This window comes from Myotis yumanensis, unplaced genomic scaffold, assembly GCF_028538775.1.
Source record: "Myotis yumanensis isolate MYYU_CA2020_CCGP unplaced genomic scaffold, mMyoYum1.0.hap1 SCAF_23, whole genome shotgun sequence".
Taxonomy (NCBI): Eukaryota; Metazoa; Chordata; class Mammalia; order Chiroptera; family Vespertilionidae; genus Myotis; species Myotis yumanensis.
In genome coordinates this window covers 189,230-206,813 of record NW_027223774.1, presented here as the reverse complement: position 1 = coordinate 206,813, position 17,584 = coordinate 189,230, and the positions used below count along the sequence as shown (strand labels likewise).

General features: G+C 56.2%; 1 protein-coding gene across 1 annotated transcript; it reads left to right on the top strand.

The window, feature by feature from the left end:
* The first annotated feature begins 2,952 nt into the window (after positions 1 to 2,952).
* On the top strand, positions 2,953 to 14,613 carry ZNF8 (zinc finger protein 8). The gene is made up of 4 exons (XM_070402229.1): positions 2,953 to 3,100; positions 7,445 to 7,571; positions 7,840 to 7,935; positions 10,585 to 14,613. The coding sequence occupies exons 1-4, from the start codon at positions 3,029 to 3,031 to the stop codon at positions 11,967 to 11,969; spliced, it is 1,680 nt and encodes a 559-aa protein (XP_070258330.1). The 5' UTR covers positions 2,953 to 3,028; the 3' UTR covers positions 11,970 to 14,613.
* Positions 14,614 to 17,584: the final 2,971 nt, after the last annotated feature.

Sequence of the window (17,584 nt, the reverse complement as noted above, 5' to 3'; positions counted from 1 at the left end):
CATAATTTTGATACAACTAAGCGGTGGGATGATTGGGGACCCACAAGACCACCCCCCACATCCAGAGATTTTGCAGATTTCATGGGACCCCATGTGTAGTTTCATGCAGGTGATGTGCCAAGAATACACAGTTGGTTCGTAAAGGAAAATTCATGCAGAGTCTGGGGCAGGGGTGGGCAACCCCTGGCACGCGAGCCAAACATGGCACGCCAGTAACTTTTGCTGGCACGCGAAACCCTCTCTTATAACCTTCCATTTACAATTGTGGATCTTTATTCTCAGTGATGAATTTTGTTAAGTCTCGTAATAGGAGTAGCCTGATGGATGAAAGTAGTAGCTCGTGCATATCTCTGAAGGTCACGAAATATAAACCTGATGTAAAATCTCTGTCATCAGTGATGCAGCAGCAAAAGTCCCACTGAGCTCTAACCAGTTTGGCTCAGTGGATAGAGCGTCAGCCTGCGGACTCAAGGGTCCCAGGTTCGATTCCGGTCAAGGGCGTGTACCTTGGTTGCGGGCACATACCCAGTTGGGGGGTGTGCAGGAGGCAGCTGATTGATGTTTCTCTCTCATCGATGTTTCTGACTCTCCTTCTCCCTTCCTCTCTGTAAAAAATCAATAAAATATATTAAAGATAAATAAAATAAAATAAAGTGTACTTGCCTCAAATAAAAAAAAAGTCCCACTGATAATATCAAAGGAAGTCATAAAGTTTTCTGTCGGACTATCAGTGTACATGTATACATTAAAAAATAAATGTATTTTTCATCATCATATACTGTGTTTTTGTTGCTCGAATGAATTTTATTATTTCTTCAAGGTTCTTCACATACGTATACCTTAAGAGATATCAAGTAGGCGTAACATGTTCTCAAAAAATTAGGGTTGGCACGCAGAAGAATTTTGAGTCAGAGATTTTGCTGGTTTTGGCACGCACTCACAAAGAGGTTGCCCACCCCTGGTCTGGGGGAATCCATGTGTAGGTTAACATCGCTGGCCCTCTTTTGAGGTGGTCACACACAGCATGGAACCAGGCAAGCAGGCACCTTCTGCCCAGCATATACCAAAGTCCAGACTCCCAAAAGCAAAGCCGGGGCTCAGTGCAAATAACTTTTTTTTTTTTTTTTTTTGCAGAGTCTGGGCACAGTGAGGCATCAGCCTACAGACAACACTCAAAGCCTACTTCCCGGATGACAGCCAAGGGCCAACTTTACATTTTAGGACCTTCTAACATGTGCAGCCTCAGTCTGCCATGTTCACCCTTTTTTGTGTAAGTTTCCTACCTCTTCAAACATGAATACAGTTAGCCATAGTCATAGAACCTGTTTCGTTAAGTTGCCTAAACTGCAGCTCTGGCTACACACGTGGAGAAAGCACACGGGTCATAGCGTTCCTGCTTCATACTGGTTTTCAGGAACCTGTCCTCACACCTCAGTGTGCATGTTGTTTCTTGCCATGATTCCATCTTGTGGTTTTGATATCAGAGAACATCATCAAAAAGTCATGCTGCAGGTTGCGGGCACATCCCCAGTAGGGGGTGTGCAGGAGGCAGCTGATCCATGCTTCTCTGTCACTGATGTTTCTCTCTATCCCTCTTTCTTCTTCTCTGTAAAAAAATCAATAAAACATATTTTTTTTATTTATTTATTTTAAAATATATATTTTATTGATTTTTTACAGAGAGGAAGGGGGAGGGATAGAGAGTTAGAAACATCGATGAGGGAGAAACATTGATCAGCTGCCTCTTGCACGTTCCCTACTGGGGATGTGCCCGCAACCAAGGTACATGCCCTTGACCGGAATCGAACCCGGGATCCCCCAATCCGCAGGCTGACACTCTATCCACTGAGCCACACCGGCCAGGGCTACTGATTGATTTTAATACGGTTTTTATTGACTTTGTTTAGAGAGAGGGAGAGGGAAAGGGATAGCGGGACAGAAACATTGATGAGAAACATCTATCTGCTGCCTCTTGGCCGACCCCTACTGGGGATGGAGCCTGAAACCCAGGCATGTGCCCTGACTGGGAGTCAAACTGGGAACCTCTCAGGTTCATGGCTCAATTCTCAGCTGCTGAGCGACACCTGCCAGGCTTAATTTATTTGAGAGAGAGAGAAAGAGAGAGAGAGACGGATTTGTTGTTCCACTTCTACAATCATTGGTTGATTCTTATTGTGCCCTAACTGGGATCAAACCCTCAACCTAGGCACTCTCCCTGACCTGAATCGAACCCGCAACCTTTTCCATGTGCGGGATGACGCTCCAACCAACCGACCCACCCAGCCAAGGCGGTAGAAATATCTTTAGAGTCCGAGGCAGCAAGGTACCCCAAAGATAAAAAGGGGCCCTGGCTGGTGTGGCTCAGTGGGCAGAGCGTCGGACTGAGGGCTGGAGGGTCCCGGTTCGATTCCGGTCAAGGCCACACGCCCGGGTTGCAGGCTCGATCCCCAGTAGGGGGCGTGCAGGAGGCGGCCGATCCATGATTCTCTCTCATCATTGATGTTTTATCTCTTCCTCTCCGAAATTAATAAAAAATATATTTATTTTTAAAAGATAGAAAAGGGGCCCCCAAGGCCCGAATTAACAGCAGCTCATCCAGTCCCGGCGTATAGAGTGTTGTGAGGGGGGCGCAGGCGGGAGCCGCCGGAGAAGAGGTGCTGACCGCGGAGGCTGGGACGCCATCCCCGCCCCCCGCGTCTCCCCGGGCGACACAGGCCCGATGTCGCCCCACCGCCTCACGTCACCGCATCCCGGAGTCGCCTCGGGCCCCATTGGCCCGAAGTCGATAGGCGGAGGCTCCCATTGGCCCGATGCCAGAAGTCTCCCATTGGTCGAAGCCTGAACAAGCGGAGACCCCATTGGTTGCGCGCTGCCACGCGCCGCGCGGCCTTCTGGGAGTTGTAGTCTGGCCGTCCCCGGAGCGGCCGCCATTGTCCCGCGGCGGGCGAGCAGGAGCGGACCCTGCGGCGGGGGCGGCTCTCGGGTTTGGGGTCGCCCCGCGCTCTCGTCCTCGACCTCTCGGCCCAGGATGGAGCCTGAGGAGGGAGCGGCCGCACTGGCGATGGCGGTGGCGCCCGGGCCGCCGCCGGGACGGCCTCAGGTAACAGTAACAATAGCCGTCACGACGGCGGCCGCGGGCCCGGCCGGACGTCTCCCTCCGCGTCTGACCTTTCACCCCGCGGCGCGCGGGGAAACTGAGGCGAGGTGCGCGTGCGCGGCCTGGCGCGCGGCTGGGGGTTCCCGAGAGCGGGTGCCCGGCCGCTCCCCCGCCTCCTGGGGCTCGGATGCGGCTGAGGGTCCTTCCCGGGACCCTGGCCTGCGGGCCGGGCAGCCCCTCGGGAGGCGAGGAGACGTCAGGCGGCCCCGCCCCCCCCCCCGTGAGGGGCGGAGAGACACCCCGGGGCTGGGGGGCAGGCACCCGACCCCCAGCCCCGGCGAGTCCAGGCGAAGCGGCCGTCGCCTGTGTTTGTCTGGCGGAGCGTGACCTATGAACCGGGAGGTCAAGGTTCAAGTCCTGGTCGGGGCGCTGCGGGCTCGGTCCCCAGTTTGGGGGCGGAGCGGGGGAGGGGGGGGCGAGCAGGAGGCAGCTGATGCCTGATCCTCTCTCATTGATGTTTCCCTCCCTCCCTCTCCCTTCCTCTCTCTAAAATCAAATTTTTTTTTTTTTTTGCTCTCATCTCCATTAAACAACATAAACTTTTACACAGCTTCAATTACACATCTTGCATTTAAATACTTAACCAACGGTAAGACATTCACCCAATTAATTATATGATTACAGGACTCCTTAACTGGCGGGGGGGAAATATTCCATTACAAATACCTAGTTGGACATGCACGCCTAGAAACGGAGCTAGGATGTAATCTACTCGTTGGCAGGTTGTGAGCCTCCAGGGCAGCGTGGCATGACTGAAAAAAGACTCCAGATATTCTTGATCTGCATGTTTTCTTTCCATGTCCGTAAAATGAAGATCACCAGTTTTCCATACAACAGGCAGGTAAATCTTGTAACACAGAAATGGTTACAGCTTAAAAACGTCATATGAAATCAATTTTAAGCCGAAACCTGTGTGGCTCAGTGGATAGAGCGTCGGGCTGCGGACTGAAGGGTCCCGGGTTCGATTCCGGTCAAGGGCGTGTACCTGGGTTGTGGGCACATCCCCAGTAGGAGGTGTGCAGGAGGCAGCTGATCGATGTTTCTCTCTCATCGATGTTTCTAACTCTCTATCTCTCTCCCTTCCTCTCTGTAAAAAATCAATACAATATATTTTTTTTAAGAAATCAATTTTAAAAAAATAAAATGCCGCCCCAGCTCGTTTGGCTCAGTGGATAAGAGCATCGACCTGCGGACTGAGGGGTCCCGGGTTCGATTCCAGCGAAGGGCACCTGCCTGGGTTGTAGGCTTGATTCCCAGTGCGAGGTGTGCAGGAGGCAGCCGATCCATGCTTCTCTCTCATCATTGATGTTTCTCTCTCTCTCCCTCTCCCTTCCTCTCTGAAATCAATCAATAAATTTTAAAAATGAGTAACTATTTAAAATAATAATAATAATAATAAATAAAGTGCTGTTTCTCCTCATTGTAAGGAGACAAAAGTCAGAATTCCTGAAGCTGGCATCTTTGAACTTCTTTTTTTTTTTTTCATCCTCATTGGAGGATATGTTTACTGATTTTTAGCAGAAAGGGAGGGAGGGGGCGGGGAGAGAGAGAGAGACATGGATGTGAGAGAGCAACGTGGGTCAGCTGCCTCCTGCACCGGCCCCCACTGGGGATTGAGCCTGAGCCCCAGGCGTATGCCCTGACTGGGAATTGAACTGTGACCTCCTGGTTCTCTCTCTCTATATATATATTGTATTTATCATTATTAGTTATTTGTTTGCTTATTTTTATAATTTTTTTTATTGTCTAAAGTTTTACATATGTCCCTTTTTCCCCAATTGACTCCCCCAGCCCCCAGCCATTCCCACCCGGGCCAGCCCCCACCGCCCCCGTGTCTGTGTCCATTGGTGATGCTGATGTGCAAGCATACAAGTCCTTGGTTGCTCTCTAACCCCCCTCCCCTGCCATTTTGTCTCTGGATCTGTTCTTTTTTTATTATTATTATTTTATTGATTTTTTACAGAGAGGAAGGGAGAGAGATAGAGAGTTAGAAACATCGATGAGAGAGAAACATCGATCCGCTGCCTCCTGCACATCTCCTACTGGGGATGCGCCCGCAACCCAGGTCCATGCCCTTGACTGGAATCGAACCTGGGACCTTTCAGTCGCAGGCCGACGCTCTATCCACTGAGCCAAACCGGTTTCGGCAGGATCTATTCTTTTTCTTTTCTTTTTTTTTTAATATATTGTATTGATTTTTTACAGAGAGGAAGGGAGAGAGATAGAGAGTTAGAAACATCGATCAGCTGCCTCCTGCACGCCCCCCACTGGAGATATGCCTGCAACCAAGGTACATGCCCTTGACCGGAATCGAACCTGGGACCCTCAGTCCTCAGTCCGACACTCTATCCACTGAGCCAAACTGGTCAGGCATCTGGATCTATTCTTGTTCATCAGTTTATGTTGATCATTATATCCCACATATAAGTGAGATCATGTGATATTTATCTTTCTCCGACTGACTTATTTCGCCGAGCATAATGCTCTCCAGTTCCATCCGTGCTGTTGCAAATGGTAAAAGTTCCTTCTTTTTTTTACAGCAGCGTAGTATTCCATTGTGTAGATGTACCACGGTTTTCTAATCCCCTCATCTACTGATGGGCACTCAGGCTGTTTCCAGATCTTCGCTATGGTGAATTGTGCTGCTGTGAACATAGGGGTGCATATATCCTTTCTGATTGGGGTTTCTGGGACCTCCTGGTCCTTAGGTCTCTGCTCAGTGAGGAGATAGAAACATGGGTCAGCGGCCTCCTGACCGCCCCCCGCTGGGGATTGAGCCCGAAACCCAGGCCTGTGCCCTGAGGAGAATCCAATGGGCTACCCTTCTGCGCAGGGGAGGGCGCCGGACCTGGACACACTGTCCAGCCCGTTGGCGGGTTCTTGCACCTGCCCCGACCTGGGCTCACACCTGCACCCTCGGCGTATGGGGACGGTGCTCTCCCCGGCCAAGGCTCTATGTCCTTGGAGGTTTTGTTTTAGCTCCTTTGTTAGTTTTATGATGTGGCCTTTATTATTGAGTTGTAAGAGGTCTTTGTATCTTCTGGATACAAATCTTTTATCAGATTAGTGTGTGTGTTGCAATTAGTACCTTCCATTATGTGGGTGTCTGTTCGCTGGAGTCTCCTTTGGGCACGAAAGGTCTTCATGTTGAGGACCTTCCGTTTACTTCCCGCTTGTGCTTTTTGCTGTCGTATCTCAGAGTCCTCTGCCACGTCCAAGGGTAGGAAGATGGTCCCTGTGTTTTCTTCCAAGAGTTCAGTCGTTTCCGCTGTTACGTTTACGTGAGGTGGGGACCAACTTTATGCTTTTGCACGCGGCTCCCTGCTGGTCCTGGAGCATGTGTTTCACAGCCAGGCAGCCCCCGCCACGGCCCCGAGGAGGCAGGTGTGGGTCCCTGCTCTGGGCTGCTCTGTGTTGTTGTCAGTTCTCACCCGAGGATGTGTTCCTGTCGATCTTTAGAGAGAGTGGGAGGGAGGGGGAGAGACAGGAAGAGACACGATTGGTTGCCTCTGGCACGCACCCTGACCAGGCCCGGCCATCGAGCCTCTAACCGAGGTCCGTGCCCTCGACTGGAACGGAATCTGAGACCCTTCAGTCCATAGGCCGACACTCCATCCACTGAGCCACACGGCCAGGGCTGTGGGACACGTTTTAAGTACATTGTATCAGTTTATAAAAATTAAGAGTTTTCACTTGAAAACATGACAGTTTTCAGCTTCTCACCAGAGACGGGCAGTTCTCACCACTTGAGGCCCGTATTTCCCCACAGTCAGTTGAGTCCAGCTGCCCCTGTACACGGGGCCCATTCCCTGTCCCCTCCGGTGTCGCCCTCGGGTTAAACGCTCGCACTGGCCACCCCAGCCCTGGGCGCCTGCCCGGTCCCTGGGGCAGGGGGGCTTCTGACTCTCACTGTGACCCTCTTGTCAGAGGACAGGCCTGGCTGAGTCTGAGGGTCGTGTAAACTGTAGGTGCATAACAAACCACCCCAGGCCCGGGGCCTTGACAGCGGCCGTTCTGTGGCCCACAGATCTGCGAGGCAGGAGCGCAGACGGTCTCTGTCTGCACCCTCACCTGTCTGAGCTTGCTGTGGGTCTGCGGTGGGTGGTTTGGTCTTGCTGGCGGCTCTCACATGTCATCGCTGTGCCGTCCACGGGGACATGTAGAAGCCAGTGGGTGCCAGCGGGACCCGCTCACATCCCCGGACGTGCACTCTCCTCCCCACTCCTCCTCTTCCTGCGAGCGCTGAGCGGACAACCCAGCTGATGGGGCCTGTGTGTGATGTTTCAGGAGCCGGTGACCTTCCGGGACGTGGCCGTGGACTTCTCCCCGGAGGAGTGGGGGCATCTGGGCCCTGAGCAGAGGACGCTGTACCGGGACGTGATGCTGGAGACCTTCGGGCACCTGCTGTCTGTGGGTGAGGCCGCCGCCCGCGCTGAGAGCAGATCCCTGCACTAATTCTTCGTGGGTAACAGGTCGTAGGCCTTGGGCTGGGGGCCAGGACCTTGGGTTCTCCGTCCCTGAGGGACGTGTGGACGGGGAGGTGTCTGCCCTTCCCTGTCCCATTGCAGAGCCTTCTCTTGTGTGAGACTCCCCGCCTGGCGGTCAGGGGTCCAGGGCTGGGGCGGGGCTGCTCCTTCGTGTCCTGAGCAGAACCCACATTCCGTGTCTCTCTCTGTTTCCAGGGCCTGAGCTTCCCAAACCGGAAGTCATCTCCCAGCTGGAGCGAGGCGCTGAGCTGTGGGTGTTGGAGCGAGGACTCGCCCAGGGCTGCTGTCCAGGTGGGGAACCCTACGGGGCGCTGCTGGGAAGGGGTGGTGAGCCGGGTCCTCCGGACCAGTGCTCACAGCGAAAGGTTACAGGGAAGGTCCAGAAAGGGGAAAGGGCGGGCGAGGCCAAGTCCAGAGGAAGGCAGGCTCCAGGTCGCCGACCCCATGGGCTGAAGGTCGCCGTCCCCATGGGCTCCAGGTCGCCGTCCCCATGGGCTCCAGGTCACTGCTCCCCTGGTGCTGAGTCTGTGGTGGTCGCCATCCCCATGGGCTCCAGGTCGCCGTCCCCATGGGCTCCAGGTCGCCGTCCCCATGGGCTCCAGGTCACTGCTCCCCTGGTGCTGAGTCTGTGGTGGTCGCCATCCCCATGGGCTGAAGGTCACCGTCCCCATGGGCTCCAGGTCACTGTCCCCATGGGCTCCAGGTTGCCGTCCCCATGGGCTGAAGGTCACCGTCCCCATGGGCTCCAGGTCGCCGTCCCCATGGGCTGAAGGTCACTGCTCCCCTGGTGCTGAGTCCGGTGGTTGCTGCAGCAGCCAGAGAAAATGGGTCCACCTTCACCTCAGTGCACTAAGCAGGGAGCCCTCCTGGGCCTGGAGGCCTGGGCACTGCAGCTCCCAGGGTGTCCTGAGGTGGGCACCCCACCACCTTGTGGCCTGTGACTCGGGTTTTCTAAAACTGAGCTGTCCCCTGCCCTGAGCCCCCAGGCTGCTGCTCCAGGCTTCGTTCAGCGTCTGCTCCCAGCTCCTGAAGGCAGGCTCTCCATCTGTTGGGGTCACTGCTTGATCCCCAGCATCTGAGGTCAGATAGAAAGTATTTTAGGCTTTGCAGGCTGTGTGTAGTCTGTTTTCTATCACCATGAACATAACAGCCTGAAACAGGGGTCCTCAAACTTTTTAAACAGGGGGCCAGTTCATTGTCCCTCAGACCGTTGGAGGCCGGACTATAGTTTAAAAAAAAAAACTATGAACAAATTCCTATGCGCACTGCACAGATCTTATTTTGAAGTAAAAAAACAAAACGGGAACAAATACAATATCTGTATTTGCATGTGGCCCGCGGGCCGTAGTTTGAGGACCCCTGGCTTAAAACAACGCACATTGGGCAGGGAGAGCGGGGTGGGCTAGAAGGGGTTAATGGTGGGAAAGGGGGCATTTGTAATACTTTCAACAATAAAGGTAAGTTTAAAAAAACAGTCACACACATTGATTGTCTCAGTTCTGTGGGTCAGACCGGCCGGTTTTCCTGCTCCGGGTCACACGGCCGTGGTCATGTCAGCCGGGCTGGGGTGGGCTCACTGGGAGGCCGCACCGGGTTGCTGGCCGAGTTCAGCTCTGGGCGTCCTGGGACTGAGGGTCCTGGGTCTTTGCAGACCATCGTCCAAGGGCTGTTCTCAGCTGCGAGAGGCCCCTGCACTCCTGACGGATGCCCCTGCACAGGTGCTCCTCCCCCTCCTCCCTCGTCCCATAAATGAGGGGGTGGCTTTGAGGCCACCCGGGTAACCCCGATTCTTTTTTCTTTTATTTTTTTGTATTTTTTATTTTAATCCTCACCAGAGGATATTTTTTCCATTGATTTCTAAAGAGAGTAGAAGGGAAGGAGGGGAGAGAGAGAGAGAGAGAGAGAGAAACATTGATGTGAGAGAGGCCCACTGATAGGGTGCTTCCTACATGTTCCCTAAATACGTTTTTATTGATTTTAGAGAGAGGAAGGGCGGAGAGAGAAACATTGATTGGTTGCCTCCCTCATGCACCCTGACTAGGAACCAGACCCACAACCCAGGCATGTGCCCTGACGGGGAATCGAACCGGTGACCTTCGTGCTCAGCCAACAGCCACAGCGGCCGGGGCCCAGCTCCCTGTTGTGAGGGTTAAGGGCAGCTGATGGCGACCTTCCTGCCGCCTGCAGACCCTCCACGGCGATGCCTCCGTGGCTGTGACTGGACTGCAGGCCGGAGCTTTAGAATCCCTCCTGTCTGTGTTGCATATTCTTTTTTTTTTTTTCCTACAGCCCTTTTCAAACACAAAAACCTGATCACTTAAGTGATATAAAGTCTAATCACTGGGTTGTCCACCTAAAACTAATATACTACCGGTACCGGTATTGTATGTCAACTGTGAGTGAAAAAGTAAAAACTATTTAAAGTTTAAAAACAAACAGAAATTGCCGAAAACGGTTTGGCTCAGTGGATAGAGCGTCGGCCTGCGGACTGAAAGGTCCCGGGTTCGATTCCGGTCAAGGGCATGTACCTTGGTTTCGGGCACATCCCCAGTGGGGAGTGTGCAGGAGGCAGCTGATCGATGTTTCTCTCTCATCGATGTTTCTGGCTCTCTATCCCTCTCCCTTCCTCTCTGTAAAAAATCAATAAAATATATATTTAAAAAAAAACAAAAAACAAACAAACAGAAATAAAAGCCATCCGTCGCTGGGGCACTTGGTTTCCCGCCTGAGCTCTGGGCGGACGCCGGGCCCGAGGAGGGGCCTGGACGTCAGGTCGGAGGATGGGTGAGGGCAGCTGTGGGTGCAGCGGGCACTGGCGTTGGCGTAAGAGCAGACCTCGGCCTGCGGGGGGCGGGGGGCAGGTGGCGGGGTGGAGGCCGGGCAGTGGGGGGCCGACTACCCTCTGTCCCTTCCCGGCCTCAGAGCTCTGCTTTCTTCCAGGCTGGGACCCGGGACCTGAAGGGCCCGCGCCGCCCGCGGGGCAGGTCCTTCCTGAGGAAGCGCCGTCCGGTGTCACGGACGGGACAGGCCTCCCGGGGGCCGCCGCCCGCCCCACCCCGGGGGAAGGCTGGGGCTGCGGGGGCCGCGTCCCGGCGCCCGAGGAGGACCAGGGTGGCTCCAGGCCGGCGGAATTCTGCCTCGAGGAAGCACCGGCTCAAGGGAGGAGCCCCGCGAGCCTCGGCCTCGGGGACAGCCGTGTCCCGAGCTCAGACCTGGGCCTGTTCCCCGAGGCTCCTGGGAGCGCCGCCTCCTGTCCCTCCGACTCGCAGGCCACAGACTCGGGGGCCCCCTCCCGCGCCCCCAGCCAGCAGCCCGGCTCCGCGGAGCCGCCGTGGGACAGCGGGGCCGGGGCCCTGGCGGAGCTCGCGGCCGGCCCGCCGCCCGAGAAGCCCTACAAGTGCGCCGACTGCGGCAAGTCCTTCAACCACAACGCGCACCTCACGGTGCACAAGCGCATCCACACGGGGGAGCGGCCGTACACGTGCAAGGAGTGCGGCAAGGCCTTCAGCCAGAACTCCTCGCTGGTGCAGCACGAGCGCATCCACACCGGGGACAAGCCCTACAAGTGCGCCGAGTGCGGCAAGTCCTTCTGCCACAGCACGCACCTCACCGTGCACCGCCGCATCCACACGGGCGAGAAGCCCTACGCCTGCCAGGACTGCGGCCGGGCCTTCAACCAGAACTCCTCGCTGGGCCGGCACCGGCGCACGCACACGGGCGAGAAGCCCTACGCCTGCAGCGTGTGCGGGAAGGCCTTCTCGCGGACCACCTGCCTGTTCCTGCACCTGCGGACGCACACGGAGGAGCGGCCCTACGAGTGCAACCACTGCGGCAAGGGCTTCCGGCACAGCTCCTCGCTGGCGCAGCACCAGCGCAAGCACGCGGGCGAGAAGCCCTACGAGTGCCGCCAGCGGCTCATCTTCCAGCAGGCGGCGCTCGCGGCGCACCCGTGGGCGGGCGCCCTGGGCTGCGACCCGGCCCTGGCCCCGGGGGAGAGCGCCCCGCGCAGCGACCGGCCCTTCCGGTGCGGCCAGTGCGGGAAGTGCTTCATCCAGAGCTCGCACCTCATCCGGCACCAGGTGACGCACACGCGGGACGGGCCTCGCGGGCGGAGGCGGCGGCGGCCGGAGCAGCCCCTGGGCCGCAGCTCGATTCCTCACCTGCGCCCGGGTGAGGCCCCCGGGGACGGGCCGCCTGCCAGCAAGGCGCTCACCCTGTTTGACATCCAGGGGATCGTGCAGGAGAGGAAGCCCGTGCACGTGATTGCGGTGGAGGAGCCGCCCGTGGGCGCGTCCGTGGTGTTTGACATCAAGGAGTCCCCCTAGGGGGGCGGGCACTGCAGTGACCGAACCGGCGCAGAGGCCGCGGGGGGCTGACCACGGCGGAGGAAGGCCTGGGCGCCTCCGCTCTCCGCAGGCGCCGGAGCTTGGGGGGCCTCTGCTCTCCCCGGACGCCGGAGCTTGGGGGGCCTCTGCTCTCCCCGGACGCCGGAGCTTGGGGGGCCTCCGCTCTCCCCAGACGCCGGAGCTTGGGGGCCTCCGGTCTCCCCGGACGCCGGAGCTTGGGGGGCCTCCGCTCTCCCCAGACGCCAGAGCTTGGGGGCCTGCGGTCTATCGAGCCCAGCGCACCCTTTAAACTCATATTTTCTACTATTGCCTCTGGGACCCTGAAACGGGTTCACAGGTCACGTTAGGAAGCCAACATAGGCCCCGTTTTGTAAAGGATAATTAAAGCAAAAGTAATTATAATGGAGTAACGTGTACCCAGCCGGTGGGGAATCTCCTGACGGAGCGGTCATGCCGGGGACCTGGCAGGGCCTGTGGGTGTCGTCTAGTAACTGGGTCTGAGGTTGGCCAGGAAGCATTGAGAGGGGCATTCCTGCCCGGGATGATTTTTTTTTTTTTTTAATCCTCACCAGAAGAATAAAAATTTTTTTCCTATGGATTATTTTTTTAGAGAGTGGAAGGGACAGGTGCAGAGGGAAGAGAGAGACAGAGAGAAACATTGATGTGTTAGAGACACATCGGTTGGTTGCTCCCACTCGTGCCCCAAAGGGAGCCACAGATTGAATCTGCAACCAAGGTACGGGCCCTTGACCAGAAATCTAATCCTCGACCCTTCAGTCCACGGGCCGGTGCTCTAACCACTGAGAAACCTGCCAGGTCAGGAGGTGGATCTTCAGAGAGTTGACTCGCTCTTGGAAAGGTTTTGAGCAAAATAAAATGCCATTGCATTTCTGGGAAATTCTCAGCGTGCGGGATTAGTGTGTGTGCACCCGTGAAGCCGGCCGAGGGTCTCCGTTCACACTTACGAACAGATTGTTTCATACGCACACGCGGGGTCCCCAGGGCCAGTCTGCACTTCACGGGCTTTAGAGTAGCTTGGCCCCCACCCCCATCAGCCACTCTCATGCCCAAAGCAGACGGCACAGAAGCCCTGAGATGCCACTGCTCCTGGGAAAGCCATTGCCTGGGAACAGCCAGTGCTGCTCTGAGCCGCAGGTTGGTTCTCCATTGGTGATGTCTGGTTGTCATGACTGCAGGAGGCAGGGCCACTGCATCTTGTGGGCTCAGGCAGGGATGCTGCTCCCCATCCCATAATGTGCACACTGCCAAGGTAGCGACACCGCGCCCAGCACCAGCCGCCATTTCCCAAACTGTAAATTGGTTGGTTGGGGCTGTGCTAACAATGTTTTACGTTTGTTTGTTTGTTTGTTTTTTTATTGATTTCAGAGAGGAAGGGAGAGGGAGAGACAGAAACATCAATGATGAGAGAGAATTCTTGATGGGCTGCCTCCTGCACGCCCCCCACTGGGGATCGAGCCCGCACCCGAGCATGTGCCCTTGACCGGAGTGGAACCTGGGACCCTTGAGTCTGCAGGCCGACGCTCTGTCCACTGAGCCACACCAGCGAGGGCTCTTCTTCAGTCTTATCTTCGTTCTGGGGGCGGATTTTGTCGCCATCTCCAGCCTGCCCATCAGCTGCTCCTCGCTTTGCCTGGTGAAATGCCCTCTGATTTGGCCTCACGCCACCAGGTGTGCTGGGGCGCCTCGTGAATTGTGTGACCCCACCTTGTATGGGGTCTCTGCTGGAGGCCCCAGATGTTGGTGCCAGCTGAGGCCAGACTTCTGAGAACGTGGTTCATTTCTGTATGACGCGGGGCATGCTCGCGGGACCATTCGTGTTCACAGGTGCAAACCCCGCCTCGATCACCTTACTGCTCCAATGTTAAACCTGAGCAAAGCCAAGCTCTCCAGCTTGGTCCACGCTGTTGTTGACATAAAGAGCACTGTGACAGCCCTGGCTGGTTTAGTCAGCGGTTAGAGCCTTGGCCCGCAGACTGAAGGGTCACGGGTTCGATTCCGGGTCAAGGGCACGTACCTCAGTTGCAGGTTCCCCAGCCCCAGTGGGGGCACGTGCAGGAGGCAACCGAACGATGTATCTCTCTCATGTCAACCTCCTCTCTCCTCCCACCCACTGTCTCTGGAAAGTCATGGAAATTCCTCGGGTGAGGATTTAAAAAAGCACACGGTGTGATCAGGTGTGATCCTTGGTGTCTCATAGGCCAGCGTGTATAAAACCCAGGGTTTAGCCCCGCCGGGGTGGCTCAGTGGTTGAGCATTGAACTATGAACCAGGAGCTCATGGTTTGATTACCGGTCAGGGCACAGGCCCATGTTGTACACTTGATCCCCAGTGTGGGGCGTGCAGGAGGCAGCCAATCCATGATTCTCTCTCATCATTGATGTTTCTATCTCTCGCTCCCTTTTCCTCTCTGAAATCAATAAAAAACATATTTTTAAAGTGGTGACAGGAGAAGGTTTTATCTTGGGTGGTGGGCACACGTGCAGTATATGGATCTTGTAACATAGAAGCCCACACCTGGAACCTATATGATCATGTTGACCAGTGTCACCCCAATAAATGTAATAAAAACAAAAACCCGGGGTTTGAAAATCCCGCTTTCTAACCTAGAGTGGAGCAAAGTGGACCCCCCCATAGACGCGGCGCCCGCCCCGCAGCACGTTCAGTCATTTGCTCCGAGATACAGACACGGCCTCCTGGTTTGCTGTTCCCCCTGCACGGGCATCGCAGTGAAGTTAGGTACATCCATTCACGTCCAAAGTAGGAAGGAAGCAGCACTGATCCTGGGATGGGAGGCACTGCAGCCTGCGGGAGGCGCGGGAGGCATGTGAGGCTGGCGGAGCCCGGAGTCCCGGGAAAGACGGGGCGTCTGGGCCCATAGGACCCACAGGGGAGCCCCCGGGAGGCGGCGCTGGGGGGACGGAGCTTCAGCGCTTGCTGCCCTGCATGGCTGAGTGTCCGACCTGTCGCAGCCTCTAGTGTCCAGGTCCCTCTGTGGATGCTGAGGTCACAGTGGGGGCGGTTTCCACGGTAACAGCTGCTTTGCTGCTCATCCCTGGAGGTTCTGCCTGCAAGACCCTCATGAAGCCCAGGCGTGTGTCCCTGCACAGCCTCCGTGTCCGCCCTCGGCCGCGCCGCCCTCTGGGTCACTGCGGGCAGGGAGCCTTCCCTTCGCACAGGAAGGCGTGGCCTCGGTGACGGTTCCCCTTCACACAGAAGGAAGGTGGGCACAGGACACGGAACCGCCCACCGTGGCTTCAACAGGTCGGGGCTCCTTGGAGGCCACCTCGGGGCCAGCGCTGCGCGCTCTGCAGCCTCTCCACCTCCCCCAGCGTCTCGTCTCGGGAGACCGTGGCTCCAGCCCTTGCGTCCAGATCGAGAGACGGGGGAAGGGCAGGCCAGCAAAGGCCTCCAGCAGACGCCCACTGCGTCTCATGGGCCAAGATGGCCCCCCCCTCAGGACAGGGGGCTCGGAAAGCTGGTCTTCAGCTTTTTCAGGCTCCATAGTGCAGACCTGCACCCCGAGAAACCGGCGTGGGGAGTAGAGACCCGGTCCCTGGGTCAGACGCCCCTGCCTCTGGCCCATCCCCTCATCCCCTGGGTCGTCCAGCCTGCAGCCAGGCCCTCCTACATCCTGGGGTCCTGCCGCTCTGATCCCTTCCACCTCGAGGGGCTCCTTGTGCTCCCCTCCCCTCTTAAATGTTGGGGGGTCCCAGGACAGTGGCCTCACCACCTGCACGTCGGCTCTTCCTGCTCCCACTCCCCCACCTCCAGCCCCAGAGGAAAGGGACAGCCCTCTGCCAGCGCCCTGAACCCCCTCGGACAGTCCCTTCTCGCTGCCCCTCAGCTCTACGGGGTGCAGACTCAGAAAGGCTCCACTGGCTGGCGTTCTCGGGAGGGGGACCCAGCTGTGGCTCCGGGACTGGCCTGAGGTTGCCCCGTCCCCTCCACCGGGCCCCGAGGCGGCAGCACCTGAAGGGCTGTGTTTCCACAGTTCAGAGTGGGCGCTGGGCGGGCACCCGCCTGCCTCCCAGGCAGCCGAGACCTCTGCAATGTCCCGTTTCTCATCTCATGTCAAAAGTGAAAATGTGGAAGCCACCTTCGCGTCGACCATGGGGAGCCTAGCTGAGTGGCCTGAGTGGAGAACTGCCGGCCTTAAAACTGGGGGTGTCGTCCTACCCGGCTTGGCTCAGTGGATAGAGCCCCAGCCTGCGGACTGAAGGGTCCCGGGTTCGATTCCAGCCAAGGGCACATGCCTGGGTTGTGGGCTCGATCCCCAATAGGGGGTGTGCAGGAGGCAGCTGATTAATGATTCTCTCTCATCATTGATATTTCTATCTCTCTCTCCTCCCTTCCTCTCTGAAATCAATAAATATACTTAAAAAAAACTGGGGGTGTCTCCGTGTACGAGCGTGGGCAGAGCTCCAGGACACGTGGTAAAGTGAGACGGTGGGAGCCGTGTGTGTTGTGTCTCCCATTTGTGTCTCACACATTCGCTGTGAGAAAGGGTGCAACGTACCAGCTGCTCTTGGGGAGGAGAAGCGGAGAGAAAGGGATGAGGAATCATTTTCACTCTATATCTTTTGATATTTTTGGAATTTTGAAACATGGAAAATACTACCAGTTCAAGAAATAAAAAAACTCTCAAATGAAAGTAAGTGTAATCATTTCTCCCATTGTTTACTGTCTCTCTCTCTCCCATTAAAACAGTGGTTCTCAACCTTGGCTGCACATTAGAATCACCTGGGAATCTTTTTAAAATCCTGATTTCTGGGCCTCATCCCAGGTGATTCTAATGTGCAGCCACGGTTGAGAACCACTGCATTAAAACATCCCTATGACTGTGTCTTGGCCACACCTGCTCTATATATACACAGGTGCACGCACGTGTGTGTGTGTGTGTGTGTGTGTGTGTTTTATTGGAACCTGGTTAATGTAAAATAGCTGCTGCTCACCCTGACCGGTGAGCAGTAGTTAGAGCATCAGCCTGCACACCAAAGGGTCTCAGGTTCAGTCCCCGGTCAGGGTGCTGTGGGAGGCAACCAATCCCCATGCACACAAACATCAGCCCTTCCCTCCTGCGAGTCTCGCCAGGGCCTGGATGTAGGACAAATGGGACTGCAGAGCACTTCCCCACCTGACAGTCCCCGTAAGGAAGCACGCTGACACCAGGTCGGCATGGCGCAGTGCTTCAGCCTCGACCTACGAACCAGGAGGTCAGGGTTCAATTCCTGACCAAGGCACATGCCCGGGTTGCGGGCTCGATCCCCAGTAGGGGATGTGCAGGAGGCAGCCAATCAATGATTCTCATCATTGATGGTTTTCTCTCCCTTCCTCTCAGAAATCAATAAAAATAATTTTTTGAAAGAAGCAACATGCCGACAGGTGTCCGCACACCTGGCAGCGCGGAGCGGAGGCCTCAGGCTATCACACAGCAGGGAATTCACTTTATATGATGTTCAGAGCGCACCCCTCCCCCCACACACACACCCCTTGCAGGAAGGGCCGGGAGCTGTCCGAGGTGCTGAAAGGTCCTGCGGTTGCTGAAAGGGGAATTGGTTGGAATGACTTAATTA